This window comes from Alligator mississippiensis, chromosome 1 (assembly GCF_030867095.1).
Source record: "Alligator mississippiensis isolate rAllMis1 chromosome 1, rAllMis1, whole genome shotgun sequence".
NCBI lineage: Eukaryota > Metazoa > Chordata > Crocodylia > Alligatoridae > Alligator > Alligator mississippiensis.
The window spans coordinates 433670399-433687139 of record NC_081824.1 but is presented as its reverse complement, the minus strand read 5'-3'; the positions used below and the strand labels follow the sequence as shown (position 1 = coordinate 433687139).

Sequence of the window (16741 nt, the reverse complement as noted above, 5' to 3'; positions counted from 1 at the left end):
GCCTGGCACATGTCTTCATATAGCTTCCCCCTTTCTCCCCCCACTAAATAAAACTTGTAATCACTCTGCCATCACAAGAAGCAGGAAGGAAAATATATAAAATATATTTAGCAAAACCAGTAAAATTAAAGTGAAACAAAAATGCAGTCAAGTAGCAAACATTTTGTACAGCAGCAGTTTTTACACCATTTTCCTACATATACCTCTGCACTTATTTCACACTTTCTTTGAGGAGGAAGCAAATAGAAGTAAGCTAATGTTCAAAAAAATAAACACGATTTTTTTTCCCTGAAAAGTTGGGACTTTTTTTTTTTTTTACTCCAATTCAAAATATAGGAAGAGGGAAATAAGCTTTTCAGTCCACAAATGCAATGTCTACACTGCCCTTCTTTTACAGGTTATACTAGTCCACATGTACAGTCATTGGATCTAGACATGATCTGGCCACCTTAAAGGATGTAGATAACAAACACATTTTAACCAAGATACAAAACAGGTATCTATATTCTCTTGCTTTCCTGAGGCTGAATGAGTTATTTAAATATATGTGCGCTTATCAAAATCCATACGCAGGATACAGTACATTTTCAACAGCAGTTTTTAAGAAATAATGAAAGTGCATAAAAGCCTGCAGACAGGCAAAAAAAGTACTTTAGAGCAGTCTTTCCTTAGAATAGCCGAAGAATTTAAGCCTTCTCAAAAGTAGCGCTGATCTTGGGAGAGTTCCTAAAAACTTTAAAACATTGTTGACAGTAACGGCAATTATTTGAAGCTAACAAAATGCCACTAAAAAGGATTGGTTTATACAAAGAATTAGGTATAGTACTACAATTAAAGAGTCCTTACAACTTCTTAGAATAGATGTGGAGCCAACTTTCAACTGAACATTTTGCTGGAATCTCACAATGGCACTCTTCTTCAGTAAATATTATGTTCAGCAACAGATTTGTGGTGGTTGTGATGTGTCACAATCCCAATTTGTATTTTTACTAGAATCAAAGCACTGAGATGGAGCAAATCAAGCTTGTTTGTAACAGTGAATAGAAATTCCTATTCAGGCCAGATATGGGAGGGCAGAGAAATAGGACATCATATGCAAAGCTGCTATTGTACCCTGCTAATTTTGTAAATGCAATGCAGCATCAAACAAGACTAAAACATCTAACTGGAAGTGAACAGTGAAATTTGTAATGAATCAAAATTTGTACTGGCATTAAAAAAAAAAAGATTTTTTTTCTAGAGCATTACCCAAACATAAATATTTTAATTAAATGAAATTCATGACACACATTGGTAGCAGTATCAGATCTCAGATGCATTCCAGAATGAATGTTTTCAAGTGTGCTTAATTGAAATTCCAATGTTTCATAATCCCATCAAGATTTAGGGACTTCTTTTGCCCCCATTTTGAGGTCACAACTACTTTTGTTTCCCACAGATTCATTTAAACATCTTTCTTGCCAATTTGCAAGAAAAAAAATAATTTCAATAGGAAGATAAAGAGCTGACACACTTGTTCACAAGAAATAGCATCTGGGCAGGGGGAACTCTTGAACACTACAACGAGGTAAGCAGTACATACAAACAAAATGAAAAAGCGTTTCCAGACACTTACATGAAGAAGTGTGAATAAAGGCTTTGTACCCAAATCATTCAAATTTATTCCAGACCTCAAATTTGTTAATGTAAAGCAGAATAGCTCAATTTCTACATGAAAGGCTCTTGGACATAATATTATTTTAAACTTTGTGAGTTGTTCCCAATAGAACATTTTCTTCTCTCTTATCCAAGCTTTCACTGAATTAAAGACTGGCCAACACAAATCTATTACTGTTGTAAGTATACTTCTGAAGCCCATAAAATTAAACTTAAAACATAGTCAAGATGTATAGCACACTGTTGCCATTGTAGTTTTACTTTCAGGATGTGAAGCAATTTGAAATACCTGAAAGCATGAAAAAGAAAAGGGAACAAAATATGGAGTAGCTGTTGACTCAAAATAAGTACATACATCAGGATTGCTAACATTAACTGAACTTTTCTGAAAGACATCAGTAACAGTTGCATGCAACTTATGTGCAAGAGCAGATTAAAAGATAACATTTGGAAAACAAGTAGTGAACTAAACTGTTTAGCTATTCAGGATGAATACAAGATTTCTAGATAGTGTATTTCTGTCTCCACAACACATGGAATCAAGATGTTGCTATATACTTTAGGGGACAATTGCATTTAACATTTGTCCCTGTTCCTCCTGATGAAATATTTGCCTTATAAATTTAATATCAGATGTTCTTTTGTCCCTGCTATAGAAGTTGTGTGTCAGCATGTATACGGCCAAATTCTTGCTCCAAGTGGTATGCTGTAAAATCTAGAATTACTGATTTCAACTGAGTTTACTTCAAATTCACACTGCCATAAAAGAAAAAACTTTGCCTTGGGATTTCAGAACATTCCTATTTCTATTACATGAATGTATATCACACTTGTTCATGGTTTCAATGCAGGTGAAATACCAGGAAAAAACAAGCAATAGTACACACAAGTCAAAATGGCCAAAACAAAATATAAGACATTCTTAATGGAAAACAATTTTTACCTTCACCCCATTCATGGATCTCAAAAATGCATGTGTTCATTTTTAAATTGGATATTAGCTTATGATAAGACTTTACTATATAGCCATTTGCTTCCTAAAAAGTCCTATTGCAGCAATTGTGAAATAATTATATTCAACTTTATGCCTTCAACTGCCATAATTCAATTGTACAGAGAAAATGCAATTGAAATGAACTACCACTTCAATCCCCATTTTTAAACTTGAAATAGACTTGTAATTTTTTAAAAATTAAACATAAAGTATTTACATATTACGATTGACAGCAATACTACTAGTATTTATTCCCTTAAAACCACAAGTTCACTGCATGAAGGTTCCTTATTCTGCAGAAAGGAAACAAATGAGTGTATTCTATTTTCATACAACTGTAACATCTAGGATAATTCAACTGCAGATTGCAAATGCCATGAGGACTGGCATCAGAAAGGATTTTTACCCAATTCAAATCTCAAACCACACTGGCTGGAAAAAACTGTGTCCCACAACATCTCTAAATTTGAAGATGTGAGAGTTGCTTATGGATCTCTGCTAAACCTCTCTCAGTGTATTTTCATGAAATGATGTGAAAACGTGTTGAGAGGAAGGGAAGAGAAAAGAAAAGGGGCAGACAAATAGAATCTCAATTCACAGACCAGAATGGAAGGGCTAGGAAAGCTCATACACCTTGATTTCCAAGGCTGAATTCAAAATATTGTAGTGAGAAAGGTTTTGGTGTGACATTTGCTCACTTACATGTTACAGTTCTGTTAACAGGATTTCCCCAATCAGCATAAATTGCCGCTCTAGCAAACCACCATCTTAGGAAGTACTACTTTGAATTTCTTGTCAGGATCTAGTCATGCTCGGAGCCAATTCATAAAACTAGGCAAAGCTTAGCTCCATGGATTTGATTCCTGTGGTCAAGCCCCGGTTACACTGACCACTGTTTCTCTAACCAGCACAGCCATGACTCTTGTGAAATGGGCTAGTGATTTTAGTTCCTAGCATAATAACCTAATGCTCACCCTTCCCCGCTAACCAAACCAAATATGCTATAAGTGGCAACCTTGTTGGATGTCTCAATAGAGGCACCAAAGGCTGAATCAGCTTAGAAACAATCATCATTTTACTCTTAAGACTAGAACTGAGGCACATGATGGGAAATTACTTTTATAGCAGTCATCTAAACTACAATTTACAGTAGGCGTTTACTGTACTGTACTGTGGTGGACTATCCTTCTTGAATATTACAGAACTGCTGCCTGTGCTCTCTTAGTCACTTCAATGTGGTCAATCACACACCTTATGTAAGTGCTAAACTTAAAAACATTAAATATTTACATAACATTTTAGATCTTCAAAGCACTTTATAGGCATAAACCAATCCTCACAACACCCCTGTGAGGTAGGTATTATCTCCATTTTACAGATGAGACAGCTTTTAAATGACCCATCCATGACCCCAAAGGGAGTCAGTGGAAAAGCTGGTATGAAAATTTGGGAGTTGGTCTTCCATTCCCATGCTCTGTCCATCATCAAGCCATTCTCATAAAAACCCCTTCAGTTTAAGATGTAATGAAGTCATTTCAATTGCAATTATATAAAAGTGTTTTACAATAGAAATACTACATATTTTTATATTTTAAACAAATTATTTTTAAAATAATTGAAATTAGAAATGAAAACAATTTCTTTAGAATAAGATCTCTTTATGAAGGGAACTGACCTTTTCTGACCAAGCTTGTCCTCTAAAACTACAGAGTTTAAATATACAGGGCGAGATCCCACTAAACATTTGTGGCTTAAGAAGTGCTATACACTATCAAGCAGGAGACCCAGATTCAAATCTCAGACTCTCTCTCTCAACTAGCAGGATTTGGGCCTACAGACAAAAATCTCTCAGTTCCTGAGGAAAACAGGGAGCCTTTTGATCACTCAAAACGAAATAACTTCTTACCTGTTAGGAGTGGCATAAACAAAGTTCCATGTGATTTATAGAAAATTAAAATGCAATGGACCTGAAAGCAGAGCTTCAATGAAGGTCACCCTTCCCTCTCTACATGAACCTATATTTTTGTAGGCTTTGAATTTCATGACCTTAGAAGACACCCCAATAGAGCTTTACCAGCTAATAGGTTGAACTGCAGGGATGTGGCCAGAGCTGACCCTTGGGGATGCGGGGCCCAGGGCAAATCATCCTATGTGGGGGTCCCCTAACACTGCGTGGGGCCGTGGTACCTCCGCAAAGAGGAGAGGGTCTCCATGATTCTTCCGCAGTGCAGGGCTGAGCTGCCAGATTCAGGCGGGCCCTGTGGGAGGGGTCGCATGCGCTCCATGCGGCTCCGCAGGGCCCCCCGCCCCAAAGCACGGGGCCTGGGGCAGTTGCCCCAATTTGCTGTATCCTAGGAATGGTCCTGGATGTGGCTAGTTAGCACTAGAAATGGTTATTTAAATCAAAAGACATGTGGAGAGAAAAAATACAAGTTATTTGAATCCCCAGCTTTAGAACTGAAACCCAGTGGTAACAATCTGTTTTAGCAAAGAACTCATCTTGCATTTTCACAAAGAAAAATATAAAAGTTACAATACATATCAGTTGGAGTTTTATACATTGGTTGAAAAACATGAAAAATGTTTGTTTCAAACCATGATTCACTTTGCAAAGTGAGTTTGGGGGGGGGGGAAAATCAATGCAGTGATATCATCACATTATCAATTTCAAACAGACTCAGGGTTGATTTCAAAGCCACAGAAGTCACTGGGAGTCCTTTTTCTGTGGCATTCTTCAGACTTTTGATGTAACGCTTTAATTGCTGAGGAATGTAAAATCTCAGAGAAGGTAATTTTTTTTAAAAGGGACAAGTCAAGTAGGTTATGTGCAGGAGCAGACATCCAGCCAGAAGTATAATTTAAAAAACAAAACGATTCCCAAAACTTTAGTGTCATCTATGAAGTTATTGCACACAAACAGACATCTTTGCATTTTCTCCGCAAAAACACCAGGTGAGGTGAAAAGATCAATGTTTAACATACTGACAGTTTTAAAAAAAGCAATCAGGAAAAATGTTGTTAAGCTTGTAAAATAAATGCAACAAAGTAAAAAAAAAAAAATACAAAATTTAAAAACTTACTGGACAGTGTCCCTTCATATAAAGTTCACTTAAAATGAAAGGATAAAATAAACTAAATTTTAAGTATTCTTCAACAGCCACCTATGAATGTCAATGTCTACAGCTAGCCTAGCCAGCTCTTAAAGCCAACACATTGTGTCAGTGATCTTGAATGTACACTGGGCTAGATTAATCAAAAAAAGGGAATTGGTTTAGTAGTTTTGCTTTTTGGGTTGGCTTTTTTTTTTTTTTTTTAATATTAACAAAATTAGGCTCAATAAACCACAGAAATTTTGGAATAATCTCTAGAATGCCTGGAGGTCAGCATGAATGGGAGGCACTATTTTAAGTAAATAAAGTAATTCTGAAAATATTGGATATATTTGTTTGACATACTGTTTGAGCACATTATTTTTTTCAAATCAGATCTGAAAAAGTAAAAATTTTTGTTTTTGAGGAATCTGGCCCATTAATTCAATGCTTGGCAATGCCAATGTAGACTAGCAATTCTTACTATTGCTCATGCTTCTAAGTCTGAACTGCTTTTCAACAAAGAGTATGTTTTGAAAACTGCTATAGAACGTAAAAACTCAGATGTGAATGCTAAAAGCAGCTCCTATAAATTTGCAATCCATATGATGAAACAAGGCTGAATAAAACAGAATGACACACTAGCATCATTTTCCCATCACAAATGCAAGTCGTTTTGTTGCATATATAAGAAAGCAATATTTTCAAGGAAGAAATGTGAAGACAATTTCCCTGTTCAAAAAACATTACTGAAAATCTTAAAACAGATGAAATACAGTATTAATTGTAAAGGAATATTGTCTAACACATTTTATGGGTATCTTAAGGTGTAGGTTTATTCCAGCCCAGTTTTCATATTAGCAACAGATTAAGTTGAGAGAGAAAATGTTCTGAAGAGATGGCACTTTTTGCCCTCATATTCCATACAGGACACACATGGATTTAACTCAAAGTATGCCTTGGACCACTGTGACTGGCACAGTGCTACAGATTTATGCCATTTGTAATTCTGGCAAATGTGATTTTTTGTTGTTGTTGAGATGAACAGCTGAAGAATGGCACAGTTGCAAACATGATGATATATACAGCACTGTAAAGGTGTATATACTGTACATTTTATATAAATGTAAAAACCACATGGAAAACATTCAACATCACAATCTAGCAGAGGTCTCAAGCATAAGACCAAAGGGCCAAATTCTTCCCTGCCTGCTCCCTGACAAAAACCTTGTATCCAGCATACAACCTGTGTGTGTTCATTTCAGCTTTGTCTGGCTCATGACTTAGATCTGATTCCACGTTCTCGCGTTTCTCTCCCTTGTTCTGCTATATCCAGCTATTGGCTGGCAATATGAAATCACCCCCGTGCTCCCAAGAACTTACATGCTCTCACACACAGCTGAGCAAAGGAGCAAGAGGCAAGAGCACCAAACGGTCTGGAGGTTGTAGCAGGAAAAAAATTCACTGCAGATACTAATAGTCTTTCTGCCCCTAAAAAACAAATATATATGGCCCTTGGCTAAAACACCATTTGGAACCCCCAGTCTAGCATAATTGTTTTATCTAATGCCCCAACTTAAAAAACAGTTTGTAAAATCAATAATTTACACCCTTTGAATTGTTATTGCTTAAGCAAATGGTTCAGTGTAGAAATACATTGCAGCTGTGTGCGACTTGGGTGTGGGTTAAAACAGGTACTGAAAGTAAAACTACACATGAACCTTGCTTTAGACTCGCACTCCAACATTACTTGTACATCCACATGAAGAGGGCTGCAACAGATACCCAGCAGCTTAATGCCAACATCCTAAGCTAACTCTGAAGACTCAAATCTTGCCTTACACTTCTTATCTAAAGTGTATCAGCTTTTTCTTTTCTTCTCTTTTTAAAATTAAGGCAATGAAATGGCTACAGTTCCTAAAGTTCATTTTAGGGGAACAAAAATATACACCTTTTTCCTTTTGAACTTCAGGCAGCAGAACAGAACATAGAAACCTGTATTACATAAAACATGCAACACCAGGCTGATGTAGAAAAACAAAACACAAGTTTAAAATACCATTTGGTGTTTTTTCATTGGATCACTAATTCAACCTTCAGAGAGGAAAAAAAGTTTGAATTAGCTAAATTGTTTACAGTTTTGTACGTGTCTACGTCATACTCTACAATGATTTTCAGTAACAAAAAAAATATTCTGTAAAAGTCTGTCTGGCCACTCACATTTTAAACCAATGGGGAAAAGGCACTGAAGCTATTTTTCACTGTGCCCATATTGGTTTGCACATTTTTAATGTCAATTTGCTGTTCATTCTTTACAACAAACAAAGTATGACAGATTGTGGCTAACACACAATAGCAGAAGCTGATTCAAAGTTGACCTCTCCTATTTCACTGTGTTATATCAAACTTCCAGGCTCTATAAAATCTGAGATGGCTGCAAAGAACCCGGAAATAGTTACAAGATTTAGTCAGCATTCAGCATTTCTCAGTGCATTTTGCAGAAAGGGTCTAAATGAGGCATAGGAGTTTTGTTGTTTATTTTACACAGAGAAGTCCGCCAACATTGGCCATAAATTCCTCTAAACTCTTTAGGAAGGCCATCTTCTGCTTACGGTCCAGTGTAGGAGGAGTGCTGCTTGCAGTAAGCTTGTTGAAGGCATCTGCTAATCGCTGGTAAATGACTGGATCTTGTTGGCTTGATAGCAATGTTTCAACTAGCTCTGAATATTCTGCCTGTTGAGCAAACAGCAGCCATTAACAACATAGAAAAAAAAAATCAAATCATCCTGTATACACCTTCCTATATCAGGACAAAGAACTGCAAACAAAATTAATTTGTGATGGGAAGTTATCAGCTGCTTTAAAATAATTTATATAATAATACTAGTGTACGGTACCACTTCTCTTACAGCCAGTGTAATCAAAAGGGCAGTAAAAGTGAATGTCGAGCTACCCTCCACATGCCCAAATTAGGTAAAAATCTTTAAAGGCACAAAAGTGGGGTAGATGTGCACCTTACAGACTAACTGAATCAGAGATGCATACGTTTTCATAAACAGCAGCTTACTTCATCAGATGCCATGAAGTTTTTTTGTCCAAAAACAACTACCCTAAGGTCAGCAATGTAATGTCCAGAAGCTTGTTTGTCTTTCTGGAACTGATATCAGATCAGTGTTCATTCATTCTTTCACATAGGGATTGCTTTGCTTGTCCAATGTAGACAGCACAGGGGCATTTAGCAGATGATAGTGTATATCATGTTGGTAGAGGAACAGATGAATGGACTTTGGATGTTATAATTCACATCATTAGGTCCAGTGATGATATGGTCCATGTTGATGAGGGGGAACAGCTGGCATCCTGGTCCAGAACAAGGTCTGGTGCCTTGGTGAGAATAGGAGTTAAGAAGTCTGTTACTGGAAAGACATTGTGGTTGGGGTACTAACTGTAAGCCAGGACAGATTCGTCTCCCATAGCTACCTTGAGATAGCTATTATTTTCTGGGAAGGGCTGAGTTCATTATTAATGTGTCTGAGTAGGTGACAACCAAAAGAATTGGTGTTGTCCTTGTTTTGGAATTGATATTGTAAAAGGTCAGAGTGAAGGCTGAATCCGGCTCTGTTGATCTGAGTGGCTACAGTTTTACACTTGTATGGTAAATGTAAGAATCTCTTCTCCAAATCCATAAGGTGTGCACTCTGGCCAGTGGGATCAGAGCAGATACGGTGGTAACCTACAGCTAAGCTGTAGACACTGGATCTAGTGGTGTATTTAGGATAAGAGCTGCTGGTGTGGAGGTAGCTGTAGCGGTCTGTCAGTTTCCAACATGAACATGGTGGTGATATGGCAACAGCAAGCTTTCACAGTGGTATCCAAGAAATGAGGTTGCTGGGTGGAATATTCCTGAGTCAAGAGTGGCTGTTCTTTGACAACAAAACCTTAAAAACCAACTTAAACAGAAAACTGCAGAGCAAGATACCATTCAGAGACTGGATTGCGTTAGATAGGATCTAAACCATTGGTGCTCAACCTTTTGGCCCCACACTGGCCCCGTGGGGAGTCCTGTGGGCTGGATGACAAGGTGCTAGGGACTGGATCTGACCCACAGGCTGGGGATCACTGCCCCTGATCTAAATCAAGGCTACAAATTCTAATCTCATTAGCTGGATTAGCCTTACAACCCATACATCTAGGGAGACCATATGTCCAACTTTGGCCAGATTCTGAAGGCTAGTCCTGGCCAGCTGGTCAACAGTTTCAGGCAGGTGGGCAGGCAAGCACCACTGCCACTGTGCAGAAGCAACAAACGCAAGGAACCTTGGATATGGCATCTTAAATAGGGTGACCATACATCTAGCCACCTTCTGCCTGACTTCGGACTAGCATGGCTAACTACCTCTCCAAACCCTTTATGCCAGACCAACTGACTGATAAAGCAGCAGTATACCCCTGATAAAGCAGCAGTATAAAATTGTAGGAAAAAAAAAAATCACAAAGGAACAATGGCTCAAATATGCAAGTAATACTTTAAAAGTTTTTGTTTCCAAATAACTATGGAAAATCTGAATCGTATGAGCCAAATGTGGGAAAAAAAGATTCCATCCCCATGAGCTACTATTTAGCAGCTTTAAATAAAAGCTTTGGAATATTGGAAATCAGCTTCAAAGGGCGATGATGGAACAACAGTTTTCTTTGTGGTACATCACAGAGCCATAGAGAGTCAGAATATCCATAACCTCATAGGGAAACTAGAATAAGGCATTGGTGGAAGGAAAGGAATACAATATAAGGAAAGTCACTCTACACAATTTTCTTCTTTTAGTTAGTGATAGTTGATATTCACCATTTTACAGAGAAGCTAGCAAAGAACTGGGAATCAATGACAAAATGTATTTTTCAGGGGAGGATTAACAAAGTAATGAAAGATGATGGGTGGTGACACTTTATAGTCTAAGGTGTCACCCTGCCCTGCCTTTGCCTAATTTCAGGCTAACTTGGCTAACCACCTCTCTCTAATTTGTATGTGGCGTTGTGTTTGGATTTAAAATGCCTTCTTCATCATTTCTCTGGTGAGCCATGTTCACCAGCATGGCTTGAAGCAGGGCTCAGACTGAGCTGAGGCTGTTAAGTGATCTGCCAGTCTCAGCCCCCTTTTTTTTTTTTTTTATTTACCAAATGCATCACTGGCAGTTGACTGCAGTGAAAATATCAAGCATATGAATGTACATAATCAAAGCAGTAAGTCAAAATAAGTTTGAAATAAAAGCTATGAGAGGTAGAAACCACTGCAATCTTGATACTGAGGAGCTAGCACAGATGTCCAACAACTGTAGTTTAAATACAACTGTCAATTATTTCATTCCTAATGTTAAGAGGAGGAGTGCTGAAAATTCTGCCAAATTTTCTCATTCTGGTATCTGGGAAATGAGTTTGGGAGTGTTAGTTTTGCCAGATCTCATTATATTCTCTTTTAAGTTGAGTTTCTAGAACTAAGTGCGATGTCAGATCCTCAGCTTTCATTAAAAAACTCAAGCTCTGTTTCTAATCCTTGTTGTAGAGAGCAATTGAAGACACGAGTCATGTGCATCCTAATGGTAAAGAAACCAGATGCAAATGAAGAACCCCCAAAAGCTATTTTTAAAAAATTCTCATAATTTTAGGTTACTCATTTGGAAGGCCTAATTCATGTTTTTAGATGGCTAGACATTGACAACATGTATTATGTAAGCTTGGAAATCATACATGTGTATGTTTTGAATACCTAAATAACCTACTTTGAAGCTTTAATGAAAATTGCCAGTTCTTCCTTTTCAAATAAACCCTGAGGTTTGAGATTCCCAAGCTGATTTTGTGACAGTTAGAGGGAAGCGCTCTAGTGAACACTGCTGAGAGAAAAATCTGTAACTTCCAACCTCAAGGAAGTTGGAAAAAAGAAAGGAGTAATAGGCTTCATAATCAGTCAGTATGAAGAAACTGCATGGCTGCTTTCCATTAAAAAGCTATCTTGTATCATGAGCACAGAGCCATGAAACCTGAGGAATGCTTAATACTTAAAAAGGTTAAGGGACATACATTTGCAAAATAACTTTGACATTGTTCTACTCTAATTTTCCTAGAAAAACAATAAAAGTAAGACATGTCTAGAAATAAAATTGACAGACCACTTATTAATCATAATCCCAGACCTCAGTGCTCTGAAGTTGGGCAGCCCTGCTTTATAACATGTACTGGCAAATTTAGCTTCGATTCTGCATAGATGCAGGACATTAGTAAGCATCAGGAGAGCCCATAGATGTTTCATTGAATAGTCTACATTTGTCAAAGCTAATAGAAGCCATTAGGCAAACAAAGAAATTCCAGTTGCAACGAAGGAATGTACTAAGGATGAAGCTGATAAGTAAGAAAAGGTAGGATCCTCCTGTCCCTTTCTTCAACAATTAAAAAAATCTACCACCAAATGTTGTTTTATAACAGTGGCATTTTAAATAGATGCACCAAAAATCTTAACATAGATAAAGACTATCTGCAAAATAGCTCCACAAAACAGAATACCATACCTGATGCAAACACACTAACGTGTAGAATGCTTCTCCTGCTGCAGTTGTCATTTCTGTATTGTGCTTTTGCAGTACCAGCATGTCAAAGACCATCTGAAAAAAATCACAAAACAAAATAGTTTTGTTAACTAAAACACTGATTCTTAGGTTACTGCTATGGATCAAAGTAGAAGGTACAATTTTATTTGGGAAATTAATGATCAGATTTTAGGAAATCTCCATTCCATCTATCGGGTACTCTGCAGTCAGGGGGCATGATGCTGTGACTGCAGTATGTGTAGGTGCATCTTGCTTAGCTATGAACCAATTGGCTCAGGTAAGTCTGGATAATCAGCAGTGAGGTTTTCAAGCCTTTGCTGTCATGGCCTTGAATCCTGTTAGGGACCCTACATACTGTCTTGAGCAGCTGTCATCATATCTTCACTGCACTCGTTACCAGGGCTAGTTAGACTGAAGCTATCTCAAGGTTATGTGTACATATGGCACAACAACACTTTTGGTAACAGTACAGATGGCACCTTTAAAACTTTAAGGATCTGACAAAAACAAGAGTTCACAAGTAAGGACTTCTGGAAATATCTGCAACTAGTGCTTACAGAACTGGTCCAAGATAGAGCTATTATTGTGTTATGGAAACACGATCATTTGCAACAAGAAGGATATATTTACCCAGTTTGATCAATTGACATGATTTCTGGTTATAATACAAAACAGGAATTTTCAGGACAGAGGATTTGATTAAGAAGGAAAACACATTACATTGTACTGAATAAGCAGGAAAAGGAGGCTAGCTTGTCCTGTGATAATTCAGGTATTTGGAGATGCATTTAAGTTGCAAACAATAACACTTTACTAGGTACAAATTTTAAGATAATTCTGTTCCTGCCTTTACACATCAGAAATGAACATGCAATACTATCTTCATATGTTACCACATGCATGATTCTTTATTGGCACATGCATCCTATGTTTAGAAAGGACATATTTACAATTCAACAATAGGCCAAATACGCAGCATTCAATATATAAGTGCAGTCACCTGAAACATGTGAAAAACCCCATGCAAAAAATTGCAGGTGTTAGTTTTTCAGTTTTTGTAAAGTTATCAGTAAGGCAATACGTTGCTAGAAAAAACCTGCAATCTTACAGGGATAAAATAACACTGTTTACTAGGAACTGGAGTTCTTTAAATATATTTCCTCCAGGGAGCCAGGCTTAAGATTCATGTCCCATATCAGGTGAACATCAAACCATTATAAATGTAGCCTTTTAGCTCACTACATGTGTCAATGGGCACTGTGGCTATGACAACAAAGGGAAATATCTCCTCACCCTTAGTCCTTTCTTCAGGAACTGTGAAGAAACTGAAAGAAGGAAGAATGTGATTCTGCAGGGGACTAAAACTTCATGAATTCCAGATATTCTAACTCAAGCAGTCTTTGTCATGGAAAGGATCTCTACAACAGAGGTGTCCAAGGTCTGACCTGTGGAGCCCCATCATCTTCTCCCAGGTCTCAGAGTTGACCCAGATGATGCATGCAAGTCCCACCCTGGCTAGTCCCAGGACCCACACTGCACACAACACCTGCCCAGGACCCATGCTGCACTGGTCCCAGACTGGCTGGAGCAAGCACCTTGTATAAGTGCACATCCCAAACCAGCCAGAGCAGGCACTGATTACAGCATGAATGGGGTGGAGGGTGCAGGGGTCCATGGGCCCAATCAACACTGTGAAATGGCCCCATGCCACTCATCTGACCTGTGGGGCCAGATGAGTTTACACCCCTGCTTCTACAGACTTCCATTCTTGGAAATTGGCAACCAGTACAGACAGTCTCGGTGGAGGAAACTTGAGAAGCAACCCTAACCAATCTGCTTTATTAACAAGGGTATTGGATCTAGTTTTTGGTAATTGGAAACTGTCTATGCCTTTTTCTATAGATGGATCCTGGCTGAACAAGCACTGGGATCCCCCAATGGAGAGAACTCACATATACAAATTTCAAAGCCCTATTTATCTATGTATGGTCAGTCTCTGGGGGGAAACATCTCAGACTTTTCTCCAAAAACCACAGTTCTATAAGAGAAAGACTTAAATGAACAGGTTGTTTCCCAAGAATAACATTAGGAGACTACTAATCAGGTTTGTCAAAAGTGCTGTTTTCAGATAATTATAATGCTCAAAGAAATAGAAGGACAGTGGGGAAGGGAAGTCAGAGAATTTAAGGCAAAGACAGAGAAGAGACTGATAAACAAGTCTGTCCATTTGGAAGACTAAGATGGATAACGTATTAAGGCTTATTGTTCATTCTCAGCCCAGCTGACAGAGTTATCATGAGCAATCCCTAAGAAGCTCAGAAGTCAGCAAGTGTGCTGTAAGAAAACCGAGGCCCCAAGCAAGACTTAGTCTGCACTGGAAGAGAACAGAAAATAGACTTTTAATTAAACACTTAAACAAGGGATGATCACACAAGTTTTCTGAACTCACTCCTAGCTGGTACCAACTGACTGTTTCATTAAGACCCACCTGAATAAGGTTGAGCAGGTTGCTCAGAAGGGTTAACCCTGAACCTGATACTTGGCTAAAAACCATGTAGTTTCTTTAAATAAGACATCGGAATAAGAAACCTTTATTTTTTTTCTATTTTAAGAATCAGTCATTCTCTCTCCATCCTATTCCTGTTGCTTCTTCATCTTCACCTATCCATTCTTCAACTTAGAAGTAGCCTTCTCTACACTGGTCTAGTTCTGAGTGAAGTATTCAGCAGACTTCAGTGATATTTACTAAAAACCTTTAAATGAATTACAAAGTCAAATTTACAGAAGTAAAAAATGAGTAGAAGACCAAAAAGTTCCAGGTCTCCACCAAAGCTGGCAGGTAGCTGCACACATGTCACTACCCCTTTCTGTCTTCATTTCCCCTTGCCTGTCTCTATTTACATTAAGCTCTGTAGGCAGGAACTACTTCTTACACTGAATGTGTACAGTGCATAACCTAATGGAGGCACTGGACCCATCACTCTGTATATTTTTAATTAAGCACAATAGCAGTGTGACATAATTAGGTATCTTACCTTAAGAAAGTGCCTTGTTGCTAGAAAGAGGGATGAATCTGTTTCTTGTGCTTTTGCACATTGTTCTGCTAATGGTGTTAGAGCTTCCAGACAAAGCTGGCACACTTCAGAACTCATTCTGATATTAAGTATTAAAGAAAAAGAAATGTGTGACTTATTAAGTTGTGGTAAATTTCTCAATAGCTTCGTTAGCAAGTGTTTTAGTGAGCACACATCCTTGGATCTCATTTTCACTATAGTGCTCTTTAATAAAAAGAAATCTTTGTTGCCTTCTTTTCTTAGCTACACACTCTAATGTAATACAACCCTCTGTGACATAACATTTTCAGAAAGAGTCCCTTATGGTCAAGCTTCTCATCTGTTTATGGCACGTGCCACAGATTAGTGAAAATGGCCCTCCCATTATAAAAGGGAAAACCCATTGGCAACATGACAGGAAATACTCTGGAGGCAGCCCAGTAGAAGAGCAGTAGTGTTTTGCATTGCCAGCTGAGCAACTAATTCAGGAATGGCTTTAGGATACCAGCTGAAGGGCTTATGAAGTTACAGACACTATGAACTGAAGCAACAGTAGAAAGTGTCTGCAAGAACATACACATCAAGCCATTTACAAGCTGTATTAAAGGAATGCTATGGGTCAGGAGAAACTCAGGCAAAACTAAAACCTCAGTGGATGCTACTGCTTCAGCAACTCTGAATAATAAACAGAATGCAGAGGTTAACTTCAGAATGAAAATTAGCTATGGCAGAACAATTATATATACAGAGCTTTATCAGAGAGAATGTGAACCAGGAAAGTATCAGTTTTAAAGGTTTCTTCATTAAAGCACTTTTCAGTTTTCCCCACCCTTTTGGGTGTGCACCCCATACAGTGTTAAGGATACGATGACATCCCTAACTCCAGTGAGTACATTAGGCTTTTAAACAAGTCTTCTGGAAGCTGTGGAATTTTCTCTGGGAATATTTCACAGATGAAGGTGATTAATTTGTAGTACTGATTACACAGAGATGGAAACTGTCAAAAGAAAAACACTGGTAATTTTAAAAACTCAAGACAGTTTATTGTTTTACTAGTACTTGAATCTCCATGCAGCTGAAATTTTGATCTGGCCTATTTGCTGCAGACAACAATACTTGCAAGTAAGATAGAAACTTATAGGTTATGGACATTAATAGTGAGATACATTTGATTTTTAAGGAAGCCATACACACACTAAATGTATATATGACACAAACCTGTCATAACATTAACTTATTCAATATTGCCTTACTAAGAGATTCAAAAGTGATAATCGGTTACAAAAACACATAATATATATGTACTTCTCCAAATGTGAATAGTTTTAATAATTAAGATAAGAGCTAGGTAGT

At 37.8% G+C, this 16741-nt stretch overlaps 1 protein-coding gene across 3 annotated transcripts in view; it reads right to left on the bottom strand.

Moving 5' to 3' along the window:
- Positions 1-88: 88 nt before the first annotated feature.
- The window catches only part of XPO4 (exportin 4), a 144616-nt gene continuing 127963 nt past the window's right edge, over positions 89-16741 (bottom strand). For 2 of the 3 annotated variants that reach the window (XM_059720547.1, XM_059720557.1), the window contains 4 exons: positions 16255-16385; positions 15371-15488; positions 12297-12389; positions 89-8472 (listed from right to left, as the gene is read on the bottom strand). In XM_059720547.1, the coding sequence (XP_059576530.1) occupies positions 8275-8472; positions 12297-12389; positions 15371-15488; positions 16255-16385 (540 nt within the window). In that variant the 3' untranslated portion in view covers positions 89-8274. The remainder of the gene's footprint in view (positions 8473-12296; positions 12390-15370; positions 15489-16254; positions 16386-16741) is intronic. The other variant, XM_059720556.1, reaches the window with a different exon arrangement.